This window comes from Lynx rufus, unplaced genomic scaffold, assembly GCF_022079265.1.
Source record: "Lynx rufus isolate CCGP_SWC_20201006 ecotype Redwood Valley unplaced genomic scaffold, mLynRuf1.p SCAF_5, whole genome shotgun sequence".
Taxonomy (NCBI): domain Eukaryota; kingdom Metazoa; phylum Chordata; class Mammalia; order Carnivora; family Felidae; genus Lynx; species Lynx rufus.
Genome location: NW_025814867.1, coordinates 36590445 through 36616130, shown reverse-complemented (window position 1 = coordinate 36616130; position 25686 = coordinate 36590445). Strand labels below are relative to the sequence as shown.

Here is a 25686-nt window from a genome sequence, read left to right as displayed (position 1 = left end):
GAGTAGGCTGGCACCGTGCTAGGCATTTTACACACGCTAATCTTGCTCACCACCTCACCGGCCCTGTCGGGCGGACGTCAACGGTCCCGTTTCACAGGCCTGTGCACTCTACAGCCCTGGGTCTACTCTGTAGGACCGTGCAGCTTGCAGCAGCATGCTGAGCTGCCTTCTTGCGTGCTGTCCCATGGCAGCTGCAGGTTCCTTTAGGACAAGCCGGGGAGCATCTACTCATCCAGCCACTCCTCTCTCCTACACTCAGCAGCTGCCAAAGCGTCTTGAATAGAGTAGGCACTAATGATCAATCTTATATAGTTACTGTGGGGGTGCCAAAAGTGTTTCAGTTATAAATGGTTATTCTAACATCCATATGTTTTTAACGAAATTTAGAATAGAAGATAAAAGTGAGCATTAAAAAAGAGAATAAGGGAACAGGAACAAACAGTACTGAGAAAATGATTTCTAGAGTAATGTTGATTTAGAAAACGATGTAGATAATAGACCAATTGAGAAGAGAGGTCAGAATGAACAATTGTCTCTAAGTGTGTAAGGGCCACCTCCCCCAACCTCTTTTCAGGGAACAGCTCCTGGATCTAGCGGCTGGGCCCCCACTGCTCAATGCCTAGTCACCCTGACCTCCTAGCCAGCTGATGGGCACTGACCCTGAAGGACCCCATCAGACACACACACACTCTCTCTCTCTCTCTCAAGAATTTGGACTTGGGGCACTCAGTAGTCGGGTGAACATCTGACTCTTGATTTTGGGTCAGGTCATGATCCCAGGGTTGTGGAATGAGCCCTGTGTCTGGCTCCATGCTGAGTATGGAACCTGCTAGAGATTCTCTTTCTCTCCCCTCTACCCCTCTCTCCTGCTCGTGCTTTCTCTCTAAAATTAAAAAAAAAAAAGAAGACACCCATGAGGGAAAAACAGAATTTGGACTTGCAGTTCATCTCTGGGTGTGGCTAAGACTGTCACTCTGTGGAGAGAGCAAAACCACAGAAGCTGGGACAGACAGCTTTTTTTTATTCCTGGTTCCAGTCTCTGGAGGCCTGGTCATATTCTTGCCCTTAAATCTAAGTCTGTGAATCACCTTGAATCCTTACAATAAATGTACCTCTTTAGCTTGAGTTGGTTTCTGTTGCTTGCAACCAGAGAGTGTGACCAGTGGTTCTCAGCAAGCATGGCTCTGGTCTCAGGGAGCGTTTGGGGGTTTAGTTGTCACAATAATGTGGGGAAGAACATTCTTGATACTTAGTGGGTGGGGGCCACGGAGCTAGACAGTCTCCACAAGGAACTGTTCTCTGTCCCACCTAACTTTTGTGTACCACAAAATATTCCCACACATGAAAAACCTGTTAAAATACTTTAGCCTACAACCTGTTTCTTTGTGTCATAAATATAAAACCATTTTTACATACGATTAACATCCACTGATTTTTTCCAGATATGCAATATAAATTAAGGGACGTCTGATCTTACTTTGATCAGAACTTGCCAAAAAAATCATGTCCCAAAACATGGTTTTAGAGTCCCCGGTGTAATATCCCTCAGTCAGACTGCATTTACAACTGTCACAGTTGTCACAGTTGTCCGCATAAATAACCGACTGTGTCATTCTATTTGCTAGTGTGGGTGTGCTCAAGCTTTTATATTGAGACATAAAATTATATAACAAATTCATTTCCTTTTGTTTCTTCTTTATATTATAGTTAGGGTATCTGATATAATTGCCCTTCTTTAAAATAGGTCATATTATATTTGAATTTCACTTCAGGATGGTTAAAGGAGCACCACAAAATACCTGTTAACAAAAAGGGGTGCTTGGTCTGATAGGATGAGAACTCCTGTTTTAAACCACTACAGGCCTGGGGTGCCTGGGATTCTCTCTCTCCCTCTCTCTCTGCCCCTCCCACACCTGAGCACACACTCTCTCTCAAATAAATAAACTTTAAAAAATATGTGACAAATCCACAGGGCCAACCATAGGACACAGACCTTCCTTCCATCAAAGCTGAGGTCCTACAGTACTGGTGGGACAAGGCAACAACATGGCCGGTAGGTTCTCCCGATTCTTCCAAAAAGACTGGTGACCATGCAAAAGGTCCTCTGAGATCCCAGACTGAAGTAGGAAGAAACCAGAACCTATTGGGGGATTCCCAGTTCCTTCTCTTCTCAACAGAGGTGACCCCACAGTTAACTCGCCAACCTAACCTGACAGTGAACTGGCTGTGTAGTGGTATGAACAGGGCTACAGAGAGAAAGATGGGCTTCTGTGAGGAACACTCTCAGCCAGACAAACTCCGTGCTCACTGGGGATCTGCCATATGTGTTCGTTCCTGAGATCTCTCCCATCCAAACTTAATCAGGTTATTTTCTTTGAAGTATCGAAGGACATGGGATTGGTTACAGAAATTATGGCCCAGCAAGAGTGGGATAATAGGCAGACATCAGAAATGATGCTGTTAAAAAATAATATAAAAACAGGGAGATGAATCATAAGAGACTCTTGAATACAGAGAACAAACTGAGGGTTGCCGGAGGGGTCTTGGGTCGGGGGATGGGCTTGGGCAAGGGGCATTAAGGAGGACACTTGCTGGAATGAGCACTGGGTGTTGTAAGTAGGTGATGAATCACTAAATTCTATTCCTGAAATCATTATTACACCATATGTTAACTAACGTGGATTTAAATTAAAAAAAAAAAAAAGAAATGATGTTGTTGACAAATATTTGTTGACAGGGAAAGACTATCACAACGTACCGTTAAACGAAAAGGTGAGTTACAAAACACTGTGTTTAGTAAGCTACCGCTGTGTGCGCGTAAGCATGCACATAAACGAAAGAAAACAGGATACTAATTTCTTCAGTGGACTAGGGTTATGGGTACTTTACGTTTTTCTTCCTTTTGCTTGCTGTCTTTCCTAACTTCTCTTCCATTGACTATACTGCTTTTGCAATATAAAAAGGGTTATTTTTAATTTTTAGAAATCGTGTGTGTAGAGACGTTGGTGGACTCAGAGCGGCTTGAGGTACTAGCCCTTATTCACTCCCGTGAGCCCAGAGCCTAGCCCAGGCGCATCTGCTCCGATGTACGCCAAATGGAGGAGCACACAGGAGAAGGAACGAGCAAATGGCCGCTGTGCATACCTGTCTGCGTGAGTTCGCCCATCTCACACAGTGCGTGATTGGGGTAAAGCGGCAGGGAGTGCAGGGGGCTTTCGAAAGAGGCTCCGGATCCTTTTGACATGTGACTAACGAAAGCTTCCAGTTTAGGGTGATACGGTTTCCTAAAGAGACAACACAGAGAATTAGTGGTCACCGTGCTCCAAAACGGTCCACAAGGGTTTCAACCCCAGCCAGCAAAATCTCAGGCGTGGCACGCCCTGCTCACCCACTGTCATAGGTACTGGCTTAATCGCTTCTAAATTCCAGTACCATTATTACATGACCACTGACGTTCCACAAGGCCAGCCTGAGCCCCTAACCTCTGCTGAAGCAGCCATCATTCCCAGCACTATGGGTGTCACCTTTGCCCTCCACCACCCAGATCCCCAACCTGCGCCCCTCCCATCTCCCTCCCCAGGCGGCTACGGAATCCCACCGGGTAGTCATGTCCAGGCTGGGAACCCTTCTTGACTTCTCCCTCCCCTGTTCCCACACATGCCATCTGCCACCCAATCCTGCAGACGTGTCCTCCTGGGGCTTCTCTACCCCCCTTTTCCTGCATCCTTGCAGCCACGACCTGCAGCTTTTGTCCGTATGGCACGGGCTCCTCTTTGGTCTACATTAGCCTAATCTTGCTCGTCTAATCTTGCCTTTTTCACAGCCGGGGATCGACCTAAAGGCAAGGCCGACCGTCCCTGCTCTTGTTCACTGCCATCTTCCCATGGAAGCGGTGTGTGGCCCATCTGCCTGTTCCAACCCTACCTCACTTGAGGTTCAGGGCTCCCCACCCTCTCCATTCTAATGCTGGGCTCTGGTCACACGCAACCAACTGCCTTCTGTACCCCCAACATATCTTGTTCTTTCATGCTTCCAACACTTTCCACATGCTGCCCCTTCCTCCTAGCAAACCTACCTCAACCTGCCCCTCAGTAATCCTTAACTGACCTGGGGGAAAATCTCCTTTGAAGAAAATTAACTGATTAAGGTAACCAAGATCGCCATAGTTCTCTATAGTTCACATTGCATTTTGCACATACAGTATTTCATTTCATGGGAGGGTGGTTATGAAGAGCTAAAAAACATCTTTTTTTTTGTAATATCTGACGTTATTTATATTTTTGCCATGAAGTACATGGGTAAATCAAGATTTATCTTTCTAACGGCTGATATACAATTTCCCTGAATAATGAAATGACCTGTGAACGTATATCCATTCTCCAACTGAACAGACATGAACAGATAAGACTAGTTCCCAGCTAAGCTAAAGCAGCATGAAAAGGAAGCAAGGATAAATTGTCCCAATGGCAGACCTCTCTTGTCTGAAAGCCCAGTTAACTTTGACAATGCTTTTAAAGTAACTACTAAAATGCTTCTATTATCTTTCAAAAACATAACGGTAAAAAAAAGTCCATCTTTAAAAAAATGTTTTAAAATTAGAGAATGCTGGGGCGCCTGGGTGGCTCAGTCTGTAAGGCTTCCGACTCTTGGGTTTTGGCTTAGGTCACGATGTCATGGTCCTAAGATGGAGCCCCCAGTTGGGCTCTGTACTGGGTCTGGAGCCTGCTTGCGATTCTCTCTCTCCCTCTCTCTGCCCCTCTTCCGTGTGTGTGTGTGTGTGTGTGTGTGTGTGTGTGTGTGTGTGTGTGTGCGCGCGCGCGCGCGCGCGCGCGCGCGCGCGTTCTCTCTAAACGTTCTCTCTAAACAAACAAACAAACAAACAAATAAACTTTAAAATTAGAGAATGCTAATCCTAATACAGTCTAATTATCCTGGATTGCTGCAGGGCATTGTGTCTTTTCATAAACACAGAGGGTATGTTGTTCCTCCTAAGGCTAAAACAGATAAACATTTGCAAACTGGGGAATAAGGTTTCCAGACTGACAATGAGGCTGCCAATATGAATCCACACAAACAAAGGCTATCCATCAACAGGAGTCAAATGTTCTGTTCCAGGTCATTATTACGGGCTGGTGATTTTTGAGGATCTGAGAAGGCTTTGCTGCCAATTTCAGGAATGAAATTTCACTACGGGCAGTGTTTGCAGAGCTGGTGCAAGTTTTCAGGGCATCTGACTACTTAATGGTATGTTAATATCTAACTATACATATGAAAACTTGTTTTGGGTCTGGAAAGACAGGTGATTCATGGAAGAAAAACTTCATATACAGAAGAGATGGCAGATGGCTGGATCTTTTTAACAGGAAGAGGACCAGGTAACCTGAGTCCCAGGCCTGTCCTGGATCTGAGTGACCAGGTCCTATCTGCCAAGGCCATGGCTCCACCCCTGCAGCCAAGAGGGTACCTAGTACGTGGCAGATACTCCAAAACACGTGTGAATGAATTCAACTGGGAAGTGCCCCAACCTTAGATGCTTTATGAAAAGTATAAGCCTCCCATAATCTGTAGCAATGAATATGGCAAGTTCCTACAGTGGTTTATTAAAATATTCAGATTTCAATGGAAGTACTATGAGTGAAACTGCTAATTGTGCTAATTGTGATTCTCTTTGAGCAAACTATAGGTAGGCTCCTCTGAATCGTCTTCCCAACTAGGCCTCAACCTTTGGACTTCCATGTTCTTTTTGGACTTATGTCCCTCTTTGCATCATTCAGTTTTAGAAAACATCCTGCTAAGTCAATGTAGCCAGAGTCTCCTGCTCCTGATATCTGATCAAATTCCTCATCTCCCAGGTGATATCTGCTCACCCTGGTCTGCCTTCAGCAATCTCCTCACCCCTGAGGTTTCTCTTTAGTCATTTTCCATCCACTGACCCCCACCCTGGTCCTTGGCTGTAAGTTTCCACTGCCCATGTTGTATTTGGATTTGAGCCCAGTTCTTTTTTTTTTTTTTTTTAATCTTTTTTAATGTTTACTTATTTTTGAGAGAGACAGAGACAGAGTATGAACAGGGGAGGGGCAGAGAGAGGGAGACACAGAATCCGAAACAGGCTCCAGGCTCTGAGCTATCAGCCCAGAGCCCGACGCGGGGCTCGAACTCACAAGCCATGAGATCGTAACCTGAGCCGAAGTCGGACGCTGAACCGACTGAGCCGCCCAGGCGCCCCAGTGCCCAGTTCTATGCTAAGGTCTCTGCTCTCCTACTGCATTAGTTCCTGGATAAAATCTGTTTTTGCTACTACTACTGTCTGGTTCTGCTTTTTCTTTTAACAGTTGTACACTAAAATCTGTTCTCCTCTTCTTGGGAACTTGGTTAGATCCCATGTCTGAGGCCCTGGTGGTTAGGTAGAGCCACATGGTATTCTTCACCAATGGAATGGAAGGATGTATCCCACTTCTGGGTTTAGGTTTTCAGATCATGGGGTGCCCCTTCACACTCTTTTCCTTCCCACGGGCCACTATTTAGACATGGCAGCAGTCCTAGTTCAATCATGTAGACATCCCTAGGGCACGATGGGGGCAATGACCTGGAAGGAACCTGGGGCCCTAAATGACCAAGTGGAGTCCCGTCCTATGACCTGGATCACTCATCTCAGACCTTCACAGAAGGAAAAGATAAACCTCTTTGTTATTTGAGGCAATGCATTCTTCAGTCTCTTTGTTACAAAAGGCTAGCCTTACTCTGACTAACATAGAAATGATGATATTTGTGATGATGAATTTTTCTTCGGGAAAAACTCATGTCATTGTAGTCTCATTGGAAATCAGCTTTCATATTGAAAACTGGAAGAATTAAAAGAGTTACTATCTTAAGGCTTCAAACTGTTCACGTCCAGAATAGTTGTTTACATTTTTATATGCATTATTCACTTCTCTCTATGCCACAAAGCTCGAGACAGAACCCTGAGGCTAATCTACACACCCATGGGAAAATTTATTGTGCTTTAGCTATAATCTGAGCAATTTCTGAGTCCTGCACAGAACAGTAAGACAGAGAACAGGTTTAATACCAGTGATACTGTTATCAGAAAACAATTCAAGAACGTTTACGTGGCTAGAAACTGGAGTGAGTTCATACTACAGATTTTTACAATTTATGCAAAGGAATTTATATTATTAATGAAATGAAATTCTACAAGGATAAACTCAATATACTTTTCTCAGTCTGCCTTTCTGGAACTTTGTGCATTAACTGACGTGATTACTCACCCCTCACCCTTTCCGAAAACTCTCTCCTTTCTTAGCTCTCCTAACATCACTACTGTGTTTGCAGTCACCACCTCCTCCCGGGATCCTCCTTTCTCTCTGTGCTATGTTATAGGTTGGCATTTCCCAGGACTGTTTTTGGCTTTCCCTCACTCCATAGGCTCTGTGATACCAGTCAAGCTCATGGCTTCAGCTGCCATCAACATGCGAACTCTCAAATGAACCTCTACCTTCCAGCAAGACAATGCCCCTGAGTCCACACCTACACACCTTCTAGAAATTATCACTTGGATGCCTGATGACAGCTCAAACTTAGCACTGAGACCTGTCCTCATAACTTACCTCCCACTCCTCCTTCTTCTGCATTTTCTATTCCAGAGAGGGGCACCACCACGAGCCAGACACCCCATCAGAAATCTGGGCACCATCCTCTCTGTCTCTGTCTCACCCCCATCCAACCTGTCACTAAGTCCTACCGACCCCACCTGGTGCCCTTCTCTCAGATCCAAGACTTCTCTCCAACTCTGCTGCCACTCCCTGAGTTTCAGCCTCTATCATTTATTCATTCAACAAATATTTAATCGTGCTCCTCCCATGTGCCAGGCACTGTCTTGGGCACTTGGGATATAGCAGCATTGAACACTGCCCTCAGGGAGCTTAGGAGCCTGGAGAAACAGACAACATACAATGAACACTAGAAAGAGAGAGAGTGTATGTGTTTACGCATGCGTGCATGTATGCATGCATGCACATTAGAAGGTAACAGATGCTATGAAGCATTGATGCGTTGAGCAGGGAAAAAGGGGACCCAGGAGACTTGGGTGGAAGAAGTGCATTGTAATTGTAAGTGAAGTCTTCTGAGTGGTCTTACTGAGAAGGTGACATTTAAGCAAAGGCTTGTGGGAGGTGGGGGAACCGGCCAGCGATGAAGCCACTGGGGAACAGCTATCTGCAGAGAGGACACAGTCAGTGGGAAGGAGAGCTAGGGACAGTGTGGCTGAGGCTGAGTGAGGGTGAGGAGAGCCACAGCGGAGGGCAAAGCAGGGCAAGGGGATGAGGAAGAGCACAAGAGGCCTTGTAGGTCATTTTAAGGACTTCGGCTCGGACTCTGTGGGAAATCTTTCTTTTGGATCGCTGTCCCCACAGGAACATAAACATCACTGCCGGCGTCTAATCCATCCTCCACATCATGGCGGCCAGAGATCTTCATAATTTCATCCCTCCATTTCCCAGCTCCCTCACTGCCTTCGTGCCTGGTGTCCATAATCCTTAGCTGGGCATTCAAAGTGTCAGATAACCTAGTCCTTCGCCACCTCTCCACTCCAGCCTGTGGGCTGAGCTGTCCACCTCCCCCCACCTTTGCACAGGTTTCACCGCCCCAGGTATCATTTATCATCAGCTGCCACCTGACTTGTTCCTGCACACCCTTGAGGTCCCTTTCTCTTGGTGGCCTTCCCTGACCTGGCATCCCACCTATCCCACCTCTCCCTCTGCCGCAAACTGGGTCAGGCTGCCCTCTTGTGGTTCGTGCCCCTAAATATGGCTCCAAAACTACTTCTGCTTCTACTTTTTCGCCTTTGTCTCTAATACCTTTGCCGTTGCTGCCACCATTCGTGCTGGCCACCATTCCCCGAGGGCTCACCATGTGCTAGGCATCAGATCTGTCTCTCAGAGGGGAGTGGGCCCCGTGGGGCAGGAGCAGCCTCTCTTCCATGAATCTTTAGAAGCCTGCTCTCCCATTAGTCTTCCAGTCCAGCCACATAACTGGTCTTAACTGTTCTCCTACATGTGCAGCCCCTCCAGCCTCAGGCTCTTTGCACTTGCTGTTCTGTCTTTCTAGAACACCATTCCCCCAGATCTGCACAGGGCTGGCTCCTTCATCTTATTTAGGTGCCTGCCCACATGTCACCTCCTGTTACATAACATAGTACCTGACATATAATACGTGTTTTAAAATAAAATGTAATGGGGCACCTGGGTGGCTCCATCGGTTAAGCATCTGACCCTTGGTTTCAGCTCAGGTCACGATTTCATGGTTTTGGGGATCGAGTCCCAGGTCGGGCTCTGCACTGACAGCATGCAACCTGCTTGGGATTCTCTCTCCCTCTCTTCCTCTGCCCCTCCCCTGCATGCACTTTCTCTGTCTCTCAAAATAAATAAATACAATTTAAAAAAATAATAAAATAACGTGTTGAATACTGGTTGAATTGAATATTCTTTTCTTCCTTGAATGTAGAAAACAGTATCTGATTCATATTCTTCAATGCAGAAGAAAAGCATTTAATACACATGGCACATGTATGGCTAACAACCTTACTGCTGGCTAAATCTTGTCCTATGAGGGTTACAACAGCACCTTTGTCATGAGGCACAGGGCATTCGTTTTTTTTTTTTATTTTAAATTTTTTTTTTTTTCAACGTTTATTTATTTTTGGGACAGAGAGAGACAGAGCATGAACGGGGGAGGGGCAGAGAAAGAGGGAGACACAGAATCGGAAGCAGGCTCTAGGCTCTGGGCCATCATCAGCCCGGAGCCTGACGCGGGGCTCGAACTCACGGACCGTGAGATCGTGACCTGGCTGAAGTCGGACGCTTAACCGACTGCGCCACCCAGGCGCCCCGAGGCACAGGGCATTCGTGAAGAGGCAGCTTCCACTACAAAGACTCGGGAGAGCCATGGAATGTGTCACCGTGAAGGGAAACACGGGGCCGCTCCCTTGCACCGACAGTGGCACTGATTACTCAGCTCACTGCAAGCCTGCCTGCTGGCCCCGATAAACCCTGTCACTAGACTGAAGTAGCAGGGACATTCCAGGATCCACCGCCTTTAAGATGCCATAAAAATTAATGATTTTTGAAGCTGAACTAGCACCTGGGAAGGCACAGGCACAACTGGTGACCCAGACCCCACAGTCTCAGGGGATTCAGAGGCTCAAAGTGGGTCCCTGTCACTAGGAGTCCTGCTCACTCTTACTCTAAGTGGGTATTTATAATTTTTTTAAATATTGTATTTATTTTTTGAGAGAGAGAGAGAGAGAGAGAGAGAGAGAAGGAAAGAGTGTGAACGGGGGAGGGGCAGAGAGAGAGGAGGACAGACGATCCAAAGTGGACCCTGTGCTGATAGGCTGATAGCAGCCAGCCCGATGCGAGGCTCGAACTCACGAACCGTGAGATCATGACCTGAGCCAGTCGGATGCTCAACTGACAGAGCCACCCAGGCTCCCCAAGTGGGTATTTATGACAAGTCAACTTCATGTTTTTAAAAGTAGAATTAATGAAATGACATTATTTAATTAAACATGCACACTCCACCCTCTTTCCACAAAAGACTTAAAGCAGCTCTTAAAGATACAGAATGTTCAATAAAAGTAGGCCAAAAGATCAAGGCCAGAGACAATGACAGCAGAAGCAGCCTGGGCAGCTGGTCCCCAGAATAGCGTCTCTCAAATGGGAGCTCCAGAAATGGCCCTGTCAGAGGGCCCTGTCCTGGCTGTGACAGAATGAGGGACCTTGGGACCTGGCCTGGCCTCATGACCATGACCATTCAGAGTGGGAAAGAGGCCAGGCCCCAGAAGGCCTGCAGGCTGCTGCAGTAAATGAAACACCATCGTTTGTAAACCTCTCAGTATGACCAGCTCAGTGCTTAGTCCGTCCCCTTAGTCAGACTTCATGAGGATGTAATAAGGGATGGACTATTGTCCCCATGTGCCAGGACAGAATACTGAGGCTCACAGAGGTGAAGTGATTTTTCCTACAACCAAAAGGTCACAAAGTCCTCAGAGGATTCCAGGGCAGAGGCTGAAATCAATTGAGGCACTTGATTAGCAATTATGACTTGTGATTCTCACCAAGGTCCTGAATTCACTCAGCAACCAACCTAGTCCAACACCTACTTTATGCCAGGCTCAGACTGGGCACCAATGATACAGGAAGGAGCAAGACCCAATGCCCTTAAGGAGCCAGTGATGTGGGAAGGGCACAGATAATCATGCCGGAAGACAGGCTGCGAAGCATGTAGGTGCAAAGGGGAGGTCCTGCCCACTGCCAGGGGGCTATGCCCAATGGGCACCTTCTCCAGGAACAGCGAGGGTAGCCTCCAGAGCTTTGAGGTACTCAGGGACCCTGCAGCACTAGCTGACTGGTCTGGGGACAGACTCCTGGTCTGAGCCAAGCCACTGCAATTCTCACATCTGGGAATGTGAAGCCCAGACAGAAAAAGAGGAGCAGAAGCCGGGAGTCATCAGGGCAGAAGCGTGGAACTGTCCACAAAGTCCCTGAGGCTGCCCTGAGGTTGCCCAACTCAGAGGTCTTTTCCTGTCCATTCCTGGGCAGTTCAAAGGGCAGATATCCAAAGTCTGTGCCAGTGGAGAAAAGCCCCTTCTCTGAGCTGTCCTCCCTGCACCTCACCCTATTCCTCCAGCCAATCCTCCAATCCAGAAACCAAAGGGTTAACAGCTGGCACAGCAAGTGGCCTCTACCCTTGCCCTAGTCCTAAGGCCAGTTTAGGTCTGGTCATTAAATATTTTGCTTTGAGACCCTTCCTGTACATCCCTCTTCTCAGTTTGAGTGAGGCAGTGGCAGTGCCCAATACAACCAGAAACCCGTCCTCACACACCAGGAGAGGTTTCACAGAGGAGGCAGCTTCTCAGGGGAGCTCCTGAGGAGCTGTAGGAGTGGGTCACACAGGGACGGGGCAAGCAAGCTAAACAGCAGGTACACAGGCTTGCAGGGGTGGGGGGCCGGCAAAACGTGGGTAGAGCAGCACAGAAGACCCCAGGGGAAGGGTTGGCACAGAAGGCTAGAGACTGGGGGAAGAAAGCCAGTGACTGCATGGCCTTCTGACAGGGGCCAGACTCAACCCTGGGGCTCTACCAACTCACGGGACACTGGGACATGCACCCATGCTTGCTAAACACACAACAGACGACACAAGCGCCCAGGCTGTGAGCTTTGTGACCTCCAGCAGGAAAGGAGAAAGTGCATGGAAGCCTATAGTCATACGGTATTTCATGATGTGTTTACATTGAATGGTTCACTCCCTCTTCCCCACGATCTTGGACAGTGAGAAGCCTGGAGGCGCAAAGAGTTAACCTGAAACCCCTGGCTCCACACCGCCATCCACTAGAAAGAACAGGCCTGGCTGCAGACAGGCAACCCATGGTTCTGCCAGAGCAGCCCTGCCTGCTGGGCTGGCACCCAGAAGCATTCCATCCAAATAACGTCTTCCCCACTGGGCACTGCCCTCCATCTCCTCTGCTCGTTCAGTAAATCTCAAGCCATGTGGTGTGCCCCCAGACACATTTGCAGAGGCCTGGCTCGTCATTTCATTAAAAAAAATTTTTTTTAAATGTTTTATTTATCTTTGAGAGAGAGAGAGAGAGAGTGAAAGCAGGGGAAGGGCGGGGGGGGGCGGGGAGGGACAGAAGACCCGAAGCAGGATCCGTGCTGACAGCAGTAAGCCTGATGTGGGGTTCGAACTCATGAGCCATGAGATTATGACCTGAGCTGAAGTCGGACACACAACTGACTGAGCCGCCCAGCTGCCTCTCGTCATTTCATTTTAGAGCTCTGCCATTTTCTTTTTTTTAACATTTAAACATTTTTTTAAAATGTTTTATTTACTTTTGAGAGACCGAGCATGAGTGGAGGAGGGCAGGGAAACAGAGAGAGGGAGACACAGAATCCAAAGCAGGCTCCAGGCTCTGAGCTGTCAGCACAGAGCCCGATGCGGGGCTCGAACACAGGATCTGTGAGATTGTGACCTGAGCCGAAGTCAGATGCTTAACTGACTGAGCCACCCAGGCACTCCTAGAGCTGTGCTATTTTTATACTCAAAATTTCCACGCTCTGTTGAATTATTTTTTACCCTAAGGGTTCTCAATCAAGAACGTGCTGTCTCTATTCCCATGAACAATTAAAAGGTTGAAGTATATCTTACATTTATATGGCTCTGCAGCTGGTAATGCACATTCCCCTCTGTTACTTCACTTCATTCCTCACCCAGACCCTGCACGGTCAGCACGGTCATTCTCATTGCAGAGACGGGAGGGGGAGGCTCAGAGACTAAGGGACTTACCTGCTGCCCCCAAAGAGAACAGCTGAGCCTGAGGACATCCAGCCCAGTGTTCACTGCACTGTGTCCCAGCTTTTCCTCAAACTGAAGAGCACAGGTGAGGAGAGCAGACCTCACACAGGCCTGGACCCAAATCTCAACTTATCTGCTGTGTGTGGCCTTACACAGGTGTCCTTGCTTCTCTGGGCCTCCTCCTTCGCAACTCTGAAATGGCAATTAACACTCAGGATTGTTCTAAAGATCAGGCTCCTGGAGAATGGTCTGTGCTCAGCGAGTGTAGGTTATTCCTGGCCTGTGTCATTCTCCAGTCAGCACTGTGACTGAGACGGAGGGAACAGATTCTTGAAAATCACTTTTAGAAAAAGTGCAATTTACCTGTTAGCCAGCAGAGTGCAGTCAATTTCTGGTCGCTTCGTTTTGGGAATGACATACAGCGGGTACCTGTCCCCGTGTCGAATGAATACATGCACGGAGACCAGCTTAAAATGATGCGGGGCGTGACCTGTGGGAGAGGAGCATGTGTCCTGGTTAACGCGCAGGAAGCGTGGATCCTTTCCACTCTGCACAAGTGGGGAGGGATGACCATGGTAAGAGGGTGCCACGCTGGAGGGTGGGGTGGCTCACAAGGCAGGCGGAGGAACATGACAGGGCTGGTTATACATGTCTCTGACCTCCAGAAGTAACGGGGAGCCTCTGGGGGTGTGGCTGGGGGCTGGAGACCAGTGAAATGGGGGCATGTCGATTCGTGGGGCCTCCCTCACATCCACAGACTAGGGGGAGGCCCGCAGAAGTACTGGAAACGATGACTTCTGCTTTAAACCTCCACGAAACAAATCAGGGTACAAACTGAGAAAAATATTCAACATCATTCTTTGATACACTTTCAAAAAAGCAAAACTCAACACAGAAATCATAGTTTCCTGCACGTTTTCTACAATACACCAACAGAGCATCCAGCATCCTGTGGATTTCCTAAGCCCTGAGAGAGCTTACTGGAAAAGAGGGGAGCTGGGGGGGGTGATGCCCTAGAGCCCGCCAAGCCCACCTTTCCATCTCTGGTGTCTCACCGAAAACCATGATGGCAAACATTTGCAGAGGGCTTATCCTGAGCCACGTGCTGTTCAAAACAGTTACTTCAGGCCTCGGGCAGCCCTGTGAGTAGGTACTGCCGGTTACCCCCATTCAGCAGAGGAGGAAGCTAACTTGGGAACTCATTCAAGGGCACGACCTAGTGGCAACCACAGGATTTGAGTCCAGGCCGTCTGGCTCCGTACCGTGGCGCTATGCTGCTTGAAGAACTAATTCCCAGAGGGGTGCTGGGTACCAAGTTAGGCGGCACAGGCAGGCCTACCTTCCATGCTGCGCTCAGCCACACTGGGGATGTTGCAGTACAAAAGAGCTTCGTAAACGGGGTCCATCACGGGAGGCTCGGTCACTGGGTCAGGCATGATTCTCTTTCGACTCTTGCTACTCACTCCATTCTTAGCTGTGGAGACCGGGGTCAGGTGGACTGCAAGGAAGGCAAGGCAGGTCATGGCACGTGCAGTCACAGGAGGAACCAGGCCGGCTGGAGGGGCCCAGGGTGTGGCTAGATTCTCACTGAGCGACTATTCTCTCCCACAGCATTAGGGTGGACTTTAGTCCAGCAAGAAGTCAGCTTCTCATCAGGAAATGTGCCCTGCCTCTTTCTTAATGCCATTATCTTTTTCTGACCAATAATTACCTGTGCAACCATGGGTGGGCCACCCCAGAGAAAGGGGCCTCACTCACGGTGGTAAAGGAAGAACCTCATGCAAACTGATTGCTTCATTCCTAACACCCTCTGAATTCTAGGAAATACCAGGGAGGAAAACCATCACCTATGGAGTGCCTACGAAGTGCGAGATGTGTTGTCTGACAGATCTCATTGATATCACCTGCTTTGCACTTCGCGGTTCCCAAGAGCCTGATCCAGACATCACTCATTAATCCTCACAAGTCCACTTTATAGAGAAGAGAGCCTAGAGCCCAGGGGGAGACTGAGGCAGCTGCCAAGGCGTATGTGGTGGATGGAACCGCATCTCAAGCTCACTCCTCTGCCTCCAGGCCAGGTTCTCCCTACCAGTCTTCTGTAGGTCATACGTGGGTCCTGCAGTCTGTCCAGCTAGCATCCCCCTTTCTGTTGATGAACTGCTCCTTCCTCTCCTGGTTGTGGCTGAACTGTCAATCACAGTGTCTCTGACCCTTGGCTGGGGTGGACGTGTGACTGAGTCAACGAGGACAGTGATGGGGCAATTCGTCTCCTTTTCCTTGGCAGAGGTGCTGTGCAAACACTAGAAAAGGGTCTCTTTTGTATGATGATCTCTAAGAATGGAAACCTGGGCCTGCCCAGCCACCAATCCATCCTCGCACAACCTCTGCTTGCTGTAGAAGAGAACGATACTAAGTACAGACAAGCAGACCAACAAATGCAGAGACTGAGAGAGACAGAGAGAGAGAGGAGAGGGAGGAAGGGAGGGAGACCTGAGGATATCCATCCTTTGAGACCCTGGGTGATGTGGATGAAGGCAGAACCTCTCTTAGAGGTCCCAGTTATATACATATTACATAACCCTTCTTGCTTAAGCTATTTTGAGTTGGGTTTTCGACACTTTCAATCAAATGAGTCCTGATTAATAAACTTTTATGAATTACTTATAAGCGGATTAAGTCCATCTTCTGGGTCAATGGTCTCCAACCTTTCCACGTATGGGGAATCTCTCTGCAGCATCACAGACTTTCTGGAACTCTCTATACAATGATAGTGGCATTTTTAGCATCCACCCACTGAGAAAATGCACAGAAATAGGTGTGCCCATGCACCATTTCTTTTTTTTTTTATAACTTTTATTTATTTATTTATTTATTTATTTATTTCAACGTTTATTTATTTTTGGGACAGAGAGAGACAGAGCATGAACGGGCGAGGGGCAGAGAGAGAGGGAGACACAGAATCGGAAACAGGCTCCAGGCTCTGAGTCATCAGCCCAGAGCCCGACGCGGGGCTCGAACTCACGGACCGCGAGATCGTGACCTGGCTGAAGTCGGACACTTAACCGACTGCACCACCCAGGCGCCCCCATGCACCATTTCTAAAAGGTTTATTAATCACCATAATATACATACATACATTTGAACAATAGCTAAAACAGGACCCAATCACCAATCTAAATCCATTTAAATTCCCTAATTTACTCTACAAATTCTTTTTCTTTTTAATATTTATTTATTTTTGAGAGAGAGAGAGAGAGAGGGCAGGAGGGAGGGGGAGAAGAAGGGATAGGGGGAGGGAGAGGGGCAGAAAGAGGAAGAGACACAGAATCTGAGGCAGGCTCCAGGCTTTGAGCTGTCAGCACAGAGCCTGATGTGGGGCTCAAACTCATGAACTCATGAACTGCAAGATCATGAGCTGAGCTGAAGTCGGATGCGTAAAGGACTGAGCCACCCAGGAGCCCCTACAAATTCTTCTAAATAAATACTTTACACTTCCCTTTGGCAAACCGATGTTATAAACAAAAGGAAAGGAACATATATGCAACATGCCTAACAGACAAATTATTAATATCCAAAATGCATATGAGCTCCTGCAACCATAAAATCAGCAAGGGATATAAGCGGGCCAAGTACAGAAAAATAAATACCAATGGCAATAAGCATATGAAAAGATGTTCAACATTATTCATACTTAAATACAAAATAAAACAACAGGATGTGACACCCTGCCAACAGACTAGAATATCACGTTTTAATAATCCTGTCAGTACCCGCACGGGTGTGAAACTGTCTTCCACGTGCTGCAGGTGGCAGTGGAAACTGGAACCTTTGGAAGAATTTGGCAGCATTCACCAGAATGTTCTATGTGCTTTATTCCTGATCCCATTATTCTACATCTTGGAAGCTACTCAACAGAGGTATCAATTTGAATCACAAACAGGTATGGCCATGGAAATTCACCAGAGTGCTGTTTGTAATAACAAAAAAGGGAAATCAACTAAATATCCATCATGAACAGAACAGAATGCTGCATCCATATTGGGGAATATTCTGCCATGACTAAACCGAATGGAAAAGAATCAAAGGTAAATGAAGTGAAGTGAATAAACCAAGTCACTAGATAAGAAAAAAAAAACTATAAATGTATGAATCTACAAGCATGTTATGTAAGTGCATAAAAAATGTCTATAAGGACATCCTGACAACGCAGCAGTAGTTTCTTCTGGGGAACAGGGGTATGGGGTGTGAAGAAGTATTTTTACTTGTTTTTCCATAAATTTCCATATTGTTTTATGTATTTCGCACATACATACTTACAGTAAGCATATGTTATACATATCCGATATGTATAGACATATATGTATCCTGCTATAATGTCTTGATATACTATTAGCAGAATAGTATCAGTATAGTTATTAGCATATTTTCATTCATTACTTGTATTACTTGTACTAAAACAACAATCACAGAGCTACAGAGTTGGCTCTTCCCCAATTCAAAATTAGCTCTTTGGTCCTACAGCAACGTTCTTCCCCGCACCTGGAAGGGGCCAGAACTGCTAACACACAGCTCGGGTGTCTGGAGGTAATTTACTCTGGGGGAATTTGTGCCAGAGCAAGCGAATGAGAAAAGTATATGTCTGAGGGCAGCATCTTAATGACCCAGCAATTCTGGCCGTGTGGCAGCCCTCAATCCTTAACTCTGATCTTTTACGGAACGGTGCCAGATTCTGGCTTCTTAACCCTGCCTGTGGGCACACTCCCTTGGAGTCTGGGTCAGAGACAGGTGAAGCTAAGGACACATGATGGTGGAAGTGACACAGAGACTGGGGGCCATTGGTCCCTGGGCATCCCAGAGTCCCCACAGTTTGCTACTTTATCTGTAAGCACATGGGGTAAGGCCTATGGGGGCTACCACTTGGGAACTGCTATATACTGAATGTCTGTGTCCCCTTAAAATTTGCATGTTGAAATCCTAACCCCCAGTGTGATGATATCTAGAGGTGAGGCCTTTGGGAGATGATTAGGTCAAATGGGATTAGCATCCTTATAAATGAGACCCCAAAGAGTAACCCCGACCCTGCCCCTCTACCGTATGAGATTGCAGAGAAAAGATGCCTTCTAAGAGGCGGGTCTTGACAGACGCCGAATCTGCTAGTGCTTTGGTCTTGGACTTCCCAGTCTCCAGAACTGAAAGTAATACATTTCTGTTGTTTAAAAGCTACCCCGTTTGTGGTATTTTTACTAAGCAGCCCATGGAATAAGAAGGAACCATAGTAGCTGGGTTCAAATGACCCATTCATAACCCCGGGAAGCAGTGGTTTGAAAGACTGGGTAAAAATCACAGACCTTCCATCCAGAAAGACTGTATCTGCTGCTTCTTCCTCTGACATCTGGGCCTGTCAACCTCACTCACTAGCTTCTGATAGCACCCTGTGTTGTTTACACCTTCCTGAATCATCAGAATGCAGGGCCAGGCCACATGGGGCCCTTTGACGGGTCCTCCACACACTAGACATGTTGGGGAGGTTCTGATGCACAGAAGCTTGGGGTGAGACATCCCCCCAGATCCACCCTCCTGCACACTCGCCCCTAACTTGGTTCTCACTGTCCTGAACTGCTCAGAGCTGTCCCCACTACCACAGGTGTTTCTCAACCACACTCCCCCCTTTACATCTAATTACCCTCATCTCACCGCTGCTCCCCAAATCTGGCCAACTCCATAAGGATCCCAGGGTCACCCCTCCAGGAATCCCACCCCGACATCCCTCTTCCATGGGCCCACCTGGTTCTTGCTGCCATCTTGGCTCACACCACAGTACCCATAAGCAGGGCTGTCCACAGTTTGTCAACCTGCCACCCCAAACATCTTGAGGGTTAGAGCTATGTCTTTTTCCTATTTATAAGACTGCCCATCGGACCAGCACAGGGCAGGCCCTCCATAAATGCTTGCTGAGCTGGAGGACTGCTCTGAGCCAGGGACTGTGCTCTCTGCTTTTGATGAAGTGTCTCACTGGGCAGAGAAAAGAGATATAAGGGCCCAGGGTCAGGATCAGATCATTACTTACCAGCACATGACCCTAGGCTGTAAGCCCCTGTCTGGCCTTGGGCCTCAGGCCGCTTAAGTTACTTTGACAACTTCAGTGATCCACAGGATCAGCAGGTAGTCTCACAGACAGATGTCTGCTGCCAGCTCATTACCTGGGAGTCACTCTGACTTCCATACGGACAGGCTAGTGTCCTTCCTTGAGGGCACCAAGCCAATGCCCACAGTCTCTAGCTCATCTCCCCATATCAGGGCTCTGACCCAGGGCAGAGAATAAAAATCTACCTATACACTTGGCCTTTTCCCACAAGGTCTGGCCTTAACCCCCTGTATGCAAGCCCTTTACAGGTGCTTCAAATCTGACTTGACTGAGTACTGTGCCTCCACTCCGCACCTGTGTTCCTGAGCCAGATCACCTCCTGTCCCTCCCTTCTGTGGAGTGGCAACTCCCCCCATGCCAACCCTGTGGCCTGATAGGGGACTGTCATGCTGCTCCTCCAGGGCTCCGCCCTTGCCAAACTGACTGGGGTCCAGGGATAGGGACCTGAGTCTAGCCAACTGTGCCAATAAGAGCCCTTTCCAGGAACGAAAGGCTTCCTCACCTGATAGGAGCAGTTTCACAAGGACTCAGGTGGCCTCCTGCCATCCCTACCCTAGGCCCTGGGCTGCAAGATGTCCCCTACTGTCCCTGTGCTTGTGTCATTTATTTGTCAGCTCTTCCTCTTGTTACACGGGCACCTGGAAGGTCCAAGGCCCAGGTGTCACAGACCCAGAGGCGTCAGCGTGGACCGAAGCACAGCAGGGCTGAAGTGCTGGCTCACCTCTCCACCAGTGGCTCAGCTGCCTGAGTTACACCACGGACTGCAGCGGCAGAGAACCTCATCGGGCCAAAAGAGTGGCCCCTCCATCTCCTTTTTACCATCCTAGCTCCAGGGCCTGCCTCACCATCAGCCCTGGGCTGGTCATCTCCCTAGGGGACTGCAGTCACCTCTTTCGTGGGGCTCCTCCTTTCCAGGGCCACTGAAGTCTGTCCTCAGTCACCCTTGTTGCCCATGGTTCTGACTACAGACAGGTGGTATGGGACTGGGGGCCACCGAGTCACAAACCTGGGTTCAAGTCCCAATTTTGTTACTTCCTAGCTGCATGACTTTGGGCAAACGTTCCTGCCTCACTATGTTTTATTCCCCTCACCTGTAAAATGAAGATAATGGCATCCCTACCACAGTGGTGGCACGGATGACCGAAGACCTCGCCTGTGGAACACCATATAGTGCCTGCAGTATGGTAAGGGATAAGAAGTGTTATTTGCATGTCTGGCCCCTTGAAATGATTATTCTGGCTACTTCCAGGCTCTTAAAAGGTGCTCTCTTTAACTCAGGATCTGGAAGCGATACAGACCCTCTGTGTCCACACCTTTCACAGAAGCACAATGAACGAGTCTCCCTTCTCCTCTCGACTACTCAATTAGGAGCTTTTCTGACTCCTTTAAATACATTCAGCATATCCAAGATGACACCTTTTTTTTTTTTTTAAAGTAAGCTCCATGCCCAAAGTGAGGCTCAAACTCACGACCCCAACATCATGAATCGCATGCTCTACCAACTGAGCCAGCCATATGCCCCCAAGATGGTACCTTCTTACAAGCTAAAATACCCCTGGGTCCTTGTACTCCCCAATCATCCAAAGGCTCTTGAATTCTCTCTCCTTCACTGGCCTGCCAGAAAATAATGATTTGCTCCACAGGCAATTTCCACAATTCCCTCAGTGCTCCCCAATCCACTAGATTGTCCTAAAAGCCCATTGTGCCTCTACCCAGCACTGAATATATAAATATCTATATGTAATTCTCAAATATAAGACAGAACCACAACCAAAGACCAGTTCGGTTATCTGCCTTTGGCCATTTACTTTTATTTTATTTATTTATTTTTTTTTAATTTTTTTTTTTTCAACGTTTATTTATTTTTGGGACAGAGAGAGACAGAGCATGAACGGGGGAGGGGCAGAGAGAGAGGGAGACACAGAATCGGAAACAGGCTCCAGGCTCTGAGCCATCAGCACAGAGCCCGACGCGGGGCTCGAACTCACGGACCGCGAGATCGTGACCTGGCTGAAGTCGGACGCTTAACCGACCGCGCCACCCAGGCGCCCCGGCCATTTACTTTTAAAGGCAGGAGTAGAAATCAAGCAAGGTGAAAATCAAGTCCACATTTACTTTGAGAGACTGGATTTTACATGGACAAGATTGATCAAATAGCTGAAATCTGTCCTTTCCGACCTATCCAGTTTGGGCTGCAATATAACCAACCTTTCCTGTTCTCCTCATTCTTAACCATTCTTCATTCCTTATTCTTGTTGGCTCATGGTGAACCACCGTTAGGTAGGAATCTAGTAAATGCTTTTGTCCCAGTGATAAGCCTGGTCCCATTCAGGGAGCCAGTAAACCACAGCAGGTGTAGCTCATGGGGTTGGGACTCACATCAGATCAGGCTGGAGGTATTGTCATAGACTGTTCCCAAGCTCTTAATTCCTCCTTGCCTGACCTCCCTCTGACATGGGTAACTGAACCCTAAGTCCACGGACTGCCAGAGCACAAGGACTGGGTTCCCCCTATGGCCCGAGCGTGAGCCCAGCTGTGGTCTCTCAGAGGGGCCAGGAAACCTCACTCTCCTCTGAGGCAACTGATAACTGGCTTGGCCCAAACAGAGTCCTTTGGATGAGATGACAGAAGCACAAAGGATGCCAAATCATGACAGAAACTAGAAATCGGAGAGTCATCCAAGGACAGGCTCCCAGAAAGAACTGTGAAAATAACTATCAGCCACTCTTAACCATCTCTCAGCCTGAATCCCCTCTGCCTCACCTTTGAGAATCTGATAAAAGCTACTGCTCCTCTACCCTGAGAAAGGACTGCAAACACGAGCTTCTGAATCCGGCAGTTCACAGGGTTCAAAGGATCCCAGAAACCACACGAGACAATGTGGACATCTGTAGACTCAGGCTAACAACCCTAGGTGCCTGGAAACAGGTTTCTGATTTCAACACCCTTGACAGGAGATTTTTCTTTTTTCAAAATGCAAAAGGAGCTGTACAACTCACATAAACATGTGTTCATCCTAAAATAGCCATTCAACACTAAGGTATAAAAAGAAGTGAAAATCACCCATAATCTTATCACCTAGAACAACCCACAGTCTACATTTTAGCACATATGTGTGGCTGGATGTCCTGCCAGAGGTTAAATCCATGCTTCTATCCCTGCTCTGGTGAGAGTCACTAAGGCCCAAGGACATTGTTTCCTCTTCCCCTTGAGAGGAACAAGTAAGTTTTCTGTCTCAAAGGTCTACCTTTAGAGGGAAACTAAACCCCAATGAGGCCAACAAACCAGCTGCGCAGAAAGGCGGCTGGTCGTCTGTCTGTGGGAAGGGTCACTAGGAAGAGATGGCCAGGGGTGAGGGAGAGCTTTGGGGAAGCCCCCCTCACTGAGAGCCAATGCTGAGGGAGGGACCTGTGCCCTCAGGTACCTGGAGTGACCAGCCAGCCCTTCCTCTGCTGGATACCTGGGGCTGGGAAGAGGCAGAACTCTGGCTGAGTTCCAGATTCTCCAAGAGGCAGACCCTTGGGCAGTGGGGTCCAGCCCCTCAGATGATACAGGAAAGACAGGAAGGGAGGCGGCGGGGGGTGGGGGGAGGCGCAAGACGTGATGCCGCAGCCCAAGCCAGACATATCAGAGAGGGGCCACACATCATGGCCGACTCCCTGTCCCTCCCACCCGGGGTGGGGGGCAGGGGGCAGCCTGGCTCTGCCAGGCGGGTGAGGCACTGTGTGTGGACAGTGAGACCGTCAGAGAGTTCTTCCTGGGTGCAGCCTGACTTCACCCTCATATGCCAGATTCAGATTCTGCTGTCAAGACTTCATTCCTGGTAGTTTCTTAACCCACCCATCCTCCCCTTCCCCTGGGGCAGAGCTGCCGTCAAGATCACAGGGCTCCACCTCTGATTATGACTTATCTCATGCCACTGTGGACTTTCTTGAGTTTTGGGGGTTTTTAATGTCATCAGCTTGGGGCAGGTGCCCTGTTGCCAAGGCAACAGGGAGTGGGGCCCAAGTTCATCAGTGCAGTTGGAGTAAACTCCATCTGGGCAAACTTGCACTGTGTCCTTGGCTCCCCTCCATCCAGCGGTTACTCCAATGTAAACACCTGCAGCTTTCCTCTCCTATTTTGTTCCTCTCCTCACACAGTCCTGGCATATGCAGATATGCTCCGAAGTTCACTGGCTACTTTGGCTAACGTTTTCTAGTTTTACTGACTAGCCCTGATAGTCTCCTCTTCTCTAAAATGAGATTCCCTTCCTTGTGGGTGAAAAAATTCTGTAGGTAAGTGTCAAAATTAAGTGTGCCAAATCCACTTTCGTCACATGTCTTATGCGATGAACATGTTCACGTTGTAGTTACACTGGAGGAGGGGTGAGAGTATCCCATAGCAGGCCCTTCCATGAGCTAAAAATAGACATATTTAATGTGTGGGGGGCATTTCCAGAGTGGGGGCATTGTTTCTCTCTTTCTTTCCCCTTCCTCCCTCCCTCCCTCCTTCATTTCTTCCTCCCTTCCTTCTCTCCTTCCTTCCTAGTTTCTGATCTTAGAGAATTTCTCTTAAAAATAATTAGGCAAGAGGCGCCTGGGTGGCTCAGTCAGTTAAGAGTCCGACTCAAATCATGATCTCGTGTTTCAGTTTGAGCCCCACGTAGGGCTCTGTGCTGAAAGCATGGAGCCTGCTTGGGATTCTCTCTCTCCCTCTCTGCCCCTCCCCTGCTTGCTCTCTCTCTCAAAATAAATAAGTAAACTTAAAAAAATTTAAAAAAAAGAATAATTAGGTGAGAGGATGGAAATGTGCATTCCAAGATGTTTATGAAAGCGTTGCTTATAACAGACACAGGGGGAAGGCAACAGAAGTGTCCAATGGTAAATACTCCCGCAGCCATTACACCATGATTACATATACACCCATCTGTAATCACTTGGAAGGTTGTCCATAATATATTATGTACATATAAAGTACATATGGTATTTTATATGGGAATACATGTGTGTGTCAATTCAACAGTATTGACAGGAAGGGAAACTCAATCTATGTGGTAGTTGGATATGAATCATTCAGAGAAAAAACAAAATTAAACCTCTCAGAAATCAAACAGAAAATAAGTCTCCAAGAAAAGGATTGAAATTTTAAAAATACTACATGTAAAACTTTAGTGATAATGTCGAGATTGGGATATTATGAACAGAACTTAGGATAAAAATGCAAACCCTCATATTTAACTCCTCATTCTTTTTGACTCCAATTCACCAAAATAAAATCCTAGGAGGAACCTTACTGTGGCTTTTAAAATAGAGTACATAGCACCTAAGGACTTTGGCATCCTCAAATCTTTGTCATGAAAACACTAAATCTTCATGAATCTCCTCTTCACACACACCACTGGGGCACACGCTTTCCTCCATAAAATGGACTCAAGATGAAGGGCAGGGAACCACAAGGCCCCCAGTTGGCTGGCAGGGCCAGGCCTGCTCAGCAGCCAGGAGCTCACTCCCAGCTATTATTATCCAAATTTGTGCCTCAGCAAAATCCCTACCCCCATCTACCCCAGACCTTCAAGGGTGCGTGCAAAAAAGCGGAAGCTGTGAACGTCAACAGTCAACTACAAAGAGCAGGCTGAGGCCGGGGTGTGAATAATCAAGGCAAAAATCACAATACCCAGGCACCTGTCGGGGGCTCCTCACTCTCCTCCTCAGAGGCAATTTTCTTTTAATTTACACACGGTTCCAGCAAACTTGGTTATTCCACTTCCCAGAGGACGATCGATCCAAAGTAGCATATAAAAGGGGAGGGGGTGTGAGGACTGCAGGCTGTGGGAAAATGGTGGCCCTGCCGGAAGAGAGCTACCTGGGAGACTACTGAAGACACATGTACACGCCACCACTCATACTACGCACACACAAATGACTCACACACTAAGCCGGTTCGGCTGGGGTGCCTACTGTGCGCGCGTGCGCACACACACGTGATTAAGCTGAGGCTCCTCATCTGCCCACCTGTTTCCCTTGGCTTTGGAAACCCACCTCTCTGCTGCCATTCTTTTTTTGTTTTTGTTTTTAATTTTTTTAATGTTTATTTATTTTTTTGACACAGAGAGAGAGAGAGAGAAAGCACGAGCAAACATGAGTGGGGGAGGGGCAGAGAGAGAGAGGGAGACACAGAATCTGAAATAGGCTCCAGGCTCTGAGCTATCA

General features: G+C 47.8%; 1 protein-coding gene across 2 annotated transcripts in view; it reads right to left on the bottom strand.

Annotated features, from left to right (window-relative positions):
* PXYLP1 (2-phosphoxylose phosphatase 1) overlaps positions 1–25686 on the bottom strand; it is a 73041-nt gene that overhangs the window by 4398 nt on the left and 42957 nt on the right. For both annotated transcript variants that reach the window (XM_047100095.1, XM_047100096.1), the window contains exons 4-6: positions 14690–14848; positions 13714–13840; positions 3145–3284 (exon numbers count right to left, since the gene is read on the bottom strand). In XM_047100095.1, coding sequence (XP_046956051.1) covers positions 3145–3284; positions 13714–13840; positions 14690–14848 — 426 coding nt within the window. The remainder of the gene's footprint in view (positions 1–3144; positions 3285–13713; positions 13841–14689; positions 14849–25686) is intronic.